At 38.1% G+C, this 6,103-nt stretch overlaps 1 protein-coding gene across 1 annotated transcript; it reads right to left on the bottom strand.

Moving 5' to 3' along the window:
• Positions 1–2,023: 2,023 nt before the first annotated feature.
• LOC125738617 (protocadherin-15-like) lies at positions 2,024–4,884 on the bottom strand. Its single transcript, XM_049007773.1, has 3 exons — positions 4,192–4,884; positions 3,663–3,839; positions 2,024–2,246 (listed from the first exon to the last, which is right to left on the bottom strand). Exons 1-3 carry the CDS (start codon positions 4,254–4,256, stop codon positions 2,024–2,026), a joined length of 465 nt encoding a protein of 154 aa, XP_048863730.1. The 5' UTR covers positions 4,257–4,884.
• Positions 4,885–6,103: the final 1,219 nt, after the last annotated feature.

Raw genomic sequence — 6,103 nt, 5'->3', positions numbered from 1 at the left:
ATTTGCCATCTACTGCTTTGGTTTTTCACACTTTAATCCTTTTGGTGTTTCCTGGTTCCTGATCCCTTGCTTCTCGATCCCAATCCTTTCTTTGTCTTCATCCCTGCACTATTTCATCTGGCTATTCCACAACTGGTCCCAGCCCTTACATGCTCCATCTGAAGGTCCCCCTAGACCTCAGAGTTACAATTGATTTTATATAATGGTTGCTAGAAGAAAAATATATCAGCAGAGCTGCTTACCTTTTTATCTGTATCTACCGTATCAAACAATGATGTGAGGTAAATGATTTCATTCATGGAAAATTGCTTGACTGGATAGTTTGATACTTTACTGTCACATTCTCATGCCTCCTATACATTTGAATGTTGGTGAACTTTGAACGAGCATAGAATTTTATAGTCCTAATGATCACCATCAAAAGAAGAAGAAGAAATATGAATCCTCATCTTCCATGTTGCAGTTAGTCTATCAATCAGTTCACAATGGCTGCTTTTTTTTTGACCCCAACATAGTCTCGCTATGTTGGACATTTGGGCTAGTTTTCTGGGGTCTGTTTCCTGGGTTGATTTGGATTGATTTCGTCTTGTTGATTACTTTCTGGTTTAGCTTAGCATCCTGAATTCAGTTTGCCTGGCCCTTCTTCATGTCATTCTTGGTCATTTTCGCTGCTGGTGAACCCAGGGCTCAGATGTCACAGATGCAAGTTGGAATTTTAAAACCGATTTATATATCATAAGAGAATGTCAAAGTTTGCATTTTCTCCCCATATATAGCAGGGTTCCTCAGTGCACACTGCGTGTTTCCATCAGTCCAAAGAAATACAGTAATGTGAGCTACCATATCTACTGTATCTTGAACATGTTGGCGTGTACCCTGCGATGAACTGGTATCCAGTGCAGAATGTTCTCTTTCTTTTGCTCTAGGCTGCCTGAAGGAGGCTCCGGAGCCGGAGAGGAAACTATCACATTGGTCGATCGTCTTTATATTAATTTAGTGTTAAACACAAAATGTATTTTAATGTACCATGTTAATTAATCACATGACCTGAAGATTGGAATCTACAGAAGACTACATTTACATTTATTTATTAGATACGAGTGCTTCTGGAGCAGTTCAGGTTGAGGGCCTTTCTGGAATGGACTACTGGTGATAGATGTACTCCGCCAGAAAAATGACTAAATTGTAAAAGTGGTACTTACTTAGGGCCTCCCGGTTGTTCATGAAGATTGCTGGTAGGGCCACTGGATGACTTGCCTGCTGGCAGAGCCATCTGTATCCGAGCTGTTTTTGCACACTCTGCTTGTCGCCTTTGAGGAATGAAAGACAAATATCTATAGTCTGGTGTTTTTCTATACAAAAAGTGAAAACCTAGAGAAATCACCTTTGCTATTTTACATGATTTACCGTCATCCACTGCTACTGTCTATGAAGGCAACTACTGCTTTTAATCTCCGGTCCAAGTGTCATATAATACCAGAAAGGTGGAAAGAAAGGTTTCTCAAAGGAAAATCATAAATAAGGAATAAATTTTACTTACTCTTTGAATCTGATTGGGGTACAAAAAAAGCACAAAAAATACAGTTAGCAAAATTGAAACTGAAATGTAAGATTCAGTTTGTATTTTCTTAAAAAATGCTGCAGTGAACAGAGAGCTGCTAAACTAAAATTTCATGTCATTTCTCTGTCCTTTTATGTTCATTCTGGTATTGGCAAAATAACATTATCCATGCATTTCCTTTCAACTTATTCGGTTATTAATTTACTCCCCCTTACATTGCCTATTGTAAAGCTACTGGTCTTAGAGATTCAGAGCAGATATTTTGAAGAGCACTGAGTGATGTCTTAGAATACAGCCAGGCTGGAATCTGTGTTAATCTTCTTGAATTCGAGGTTGATCCATTAGGAGTTTCAGCTCTATGAGTTGTGTGATCCCACTCTGAATGGAACACACTCTCCGGTCTCTCTATTAAAAATAGGCATCATCACCCACATCTGCCAGTTCAAAGATACTGTGAAGTACTTACTGATTATAAGTGACCGTGACTATGAGAATTGCAGGAATGCAGCAGAGGAAGATAACGATCGCCAGAGCCAGCAATGCCCCCTCTGTGTAGCCGACTGCCTGCGCTGCCTTTTTCACACTAGCCAGAATGTCAGGACTTCGTATTTCAATTATGCGGCCATCTTCACCCAAGTAAGGTTCAGACTCCTTGTTAATATCCGGAAGCTTTCCGTCGAGAAGCCTGTGACAGAGGTTCACACATGACCACTGCACACATTAGATACACTGACTTACACTATATGGACAAAAGTATTGGGACACACTTCTCAATCGTTGAATTCAGGTGCTTCATTCAGACCTATTGCCACAGGTGTATAAAATCAAGCATCTAGCCATGCAGTCAGGTTTACAAACATTTGTGGAAGAATGGGTTGTTCTGAAGAGTTTGGCGAATTCAAGTGTGGTCCTGTCATAGGATGCTACACCTGAATAAGGGGTAATTTTGTGAAATTTCTTCCCTGCTAGACATTCCATGGTCAACTGACAGTGATATTATTGTAAAGTAGAAGCATTTAGGAACAACAGAAGCTCAACCACAAAGTGGCAGACCACAGAAAGATGGGGGTACATAGTGTAAAAGTCACCAACGTTCTGTTGACTCAATAACTGTAGAGTTCCAAGCTTCCTCTTGCATTAACCCCAGTACAAAAACTGTGTGCCGGTAGCTTCGCGGAATGGGCTTCCATGGCCAAGCAGCAGAATGCAAGTCTCACATCACCGAATGCAATGCCAAGCGTCAGATGGAGTGCTGTAAAGCACCTCTGAAGCAGGAGTGACGAATGGAGTGACGATTCATGCTTCTCCGTCTAGCAGTCTGATAGGTGAGTCTGGGTTTGGCAAATGCCAGGAGAACTTTACCTGCCAGACCGCATTGTGCCAAGTGTATAGTTTGCTGAAGGAGGGATAATGGTATGGGGTTGTTTTTCAGAGGCTATAGCTGCAAAGGGGAGACCAACTCCATATTGATGCCTATGGATTTAGAAGTTCCTATAGGTGTAATGGTCAGGTGTCCCAATACTTTTTACATATAATGTAGCACATGCAAGATCTATTGTAATTGTAATGGGAGAGATCATTGAATAGCAAATGTAAACCATGGAAATAAAAAAATATATATATTTTGAAACTTATTGGCAAACATGTAGTTTTGGGCATTTAAGGAACTTTTTCTCTGTGTTTTATTCACTAAGTTAGACATTTTCAATCTAAAACTTCACTGGTGTTACCCTGTATCACCCAAATGACAAATGAGTTGCATTGTATCAGTACTACATAAGACGTAAAATGGTTCACTTCGTGTTTTGACTGCAAAAACATGGATTACAGCTCATTCATCACTTTTTAGCAGAAATATTTTAGAACAACAAAATGATATTCTGACACACAGCTATGGCAAAGTTGAATAGCTAATTCTTCATGTCATATATCAATCCAGTCATTTTAGCAATCAATGATTGTGTGAATACTGCGACGCTCTCCTGGATAACCAGCGAAAAGATGGATGAATCTTTCCACAGCTGATGAAACGTAACAAATTTCTTGCTATTCTGGGCAAATCCAAGTAGAGCAAGACAAGCAAGAAAATCTGAGGGCTCACTTAAAAAGAGCCTGCCGGGGAATAGCCCTGTTTGTTAGAGGATCGATGGCATACACCATCAGGTCAGACTTTGTGTATTCTTCTTGGTCAAATCCATCTCCAAATCGTCGCGGTCCAATGGATTCCACAATTAGTTTTGCCCCTGGATACTGGTCTTGAATGTAGCTCTCTAAGATCCTGCATTGCAGAAACACAGCACAGAATTGCTTTAAGATGCTGTTGTATTATTTATAATATTGTATAGTGAAACTAATGAAATAAAACCTATTCTTCTAGTGGGATCTTCAGTTTTCAATGATTCCATTTCAACAAAGAGTATTATTTTTTAAACAGATAGCCATAACAAATATTGTTTAGAAACTAAATTAATATCTGCATGAACCATTCTGCTGATCCAACTAGCTTTGGTAGCTAATCTTGTCCCAGAGTTATGGTTGTTATTATGAGATATAAAGCCATAATAAGGAGAAAGTTTCTCATAATCATGACTTAATATCATGGGCTTCCATATTAATATCTATATTCTTACCCAGTGAGTTGCTCTATATTCTCTTCCACTATAGTTGGTGGCACATTGGATACTACAACTTGCATATCCAGTTGATTGACTACTGATACCTAGAGAAAAGAAACAATGTTACAGAAAGTATTTAAAGTTACATGTAGTTAGCATAATGCAGGAACAAATCCTGAAAAGCTATACAATAGTGTGGAGGTATGAAAAAAAATTAACGGACAGCTTCTATTTATGAAGTTTTTACATTGTTTTAGTTGTACAGAATACTATACCATTGCTTTGTGAAACAATTGGTGGTCTGAGTTAGAGTGACGAGCCCCACGTTTATGTGTAACTGTGTCACTGAGGTGTAAATAGAGCATAAATCATGCCTATGTTATATGGAAGGAGACCAGGAACGTTGCTCTTGTGATGCTATGATTTTTCAAATTCAACAGTAAAACAGTTGTTGTGTATATTGCTCAGCTCAACTGCCCATTTCATTCCAAAGGTGATTACAGTCCAATCCGATCGTTTTGTTTAATTCCCATCCACAAATAAATGAGCAGACAAAATGGTCAAACCAGGAGTCCTTGCAGCTCTTTATTTCTGGCACCTAATGACCTTCACCTGATATCTTCCTCTGGGTAGAATTTGCCTGACACATTGTGGCAAATTCAGTAACAGGACGTAATTCTAACAAGCTACCGATATGCAAATGGTTCAAATACAACTGCTATCTATGCACACACTGCCTTATATCTCCACTAGTTGTACAGCCTGGTTAATACTCATTATAATGAATTCTATGAGATCAATTATATCAGCTGTACACACCAAAATTTGTGAGCTCGCACTCAAACCTTTCCCATAGTCGTCTGTTGCAATGACTTTAAATCTATAGTAAGAGCCGCGCATGTTTTTATACGTTATCGCCGTTTTAATGATGCCTGTGTATTGCTCAATCACAAAGGCATCTTGACCATCTGTAGGCGGTGGCATAATTAATCTGTATTCATTTGTGCTGTAATTCCCACTGTCCTTGTCTGTGGCCTGCAAGAAAAACAAATGAAGCAAAAATATCTTTAAATGACACAATTACAGCCTTTATCAGATTACTGCATACATTTTAGTGCCGTAATCAGCTGACACAAGTAGCAGAAAGACTAGCTATAAATTAAAAAAAAACTGCACTACTTCTATATCACAGATACGGAATGATTTATTTGTCTCTGATTTAGAATGATATGATTTAAGACACCATAACAAGCAGAAATATCTTAGAAATGGCAGAAACTAAGGTAATATTTATATATTGGTTTGACAGAAGGTTGTACAGATCTCATGAGAAATTGAATGCTAATGCTGCTTTGTGTGTGTGTGTGTGTGTGTGTGTGTGGAATCTAATCCAAGGTGTACCCAAGATCATTAATAGTTTTACTATAAGTATAATACAAAGATGATAAGATGATTATTTAATCTTACTTTGACTAGTAGTACAGTTGTAAATGTCTTTGTGTCTTCAGTTACTCCACCAATGTAGAGCTCCTTTGTAAAAACAGGGGGGTGATCATTTTCATCCAGGATATATATAAACACCTTTGCTTTATTACCTGTTGAAAATATAGAAATGTTTAAATGTTTTTCGCATGAACCTACATAAAACACATACAAGTTATGGTTAAGAATGTGCTAATAAATTTTAATCTTAGTTTGTGTTATTTTTTTATGCTGCCAGTATAAATTTCCGGCAATTCAAAGTTTTCGTGATATGCAACGATGTCGTAACAGCTTACTTTTAGAAGGAGCATGGAGATTTGACATCATCATAGCCAAGGAGTCTGCCTGCACATGAAGGACATAATTGTCGATGGTCTCATAATCTAATAATTTGGCTGTGAAGATGACACCTGTTTTGTTATTTAACTTAAATATACCTAAAAAA

This window comes from Brienomyrus brachyistius, chromosome 3 (genome assembly GCF_023856365.1).
Source record: "Brienomyrus brachyistius isolate T26 chromosome 3, BBRACH_0.4, whole genome shotgun sequence".
NCBI classification, from domain to species: Eukaryota; Metazoa; Chordata; class Actinopteri; order Osteoglossiformes; family Mormyridae; genus Brienomyrus; species Brienomyrus brachyistius.
The sequence above is the reverse complement of the archived record's forward strand: the minus strand, read 5'-3'. Positions and strand labels throughout refer to the sequence as shown.

Coding starts and splice junctions, on each gene's coding strand:
- LOC125738617 (XM_049007773.1), bottom strand. CDS start 4,256: ATGCAAGTTGTAGTATCCAATGTGCCACCAACTATAGTGGAAGAGAAT. Junction 3,840..4,191: donor AATATAGAGCAACTCACTGG/GTAAGAATATAG, acceptor TCTGCAATGCAG/GATCTTAGAGAGCTACATTC. Junction 2,247..3,662: donor CCCCGGCAGGCTCTTTTTAA/GTGAGCCCTCAG, acceptor CCTCTGTCACAG/GCTTCTCGACGGAAAGCTTC.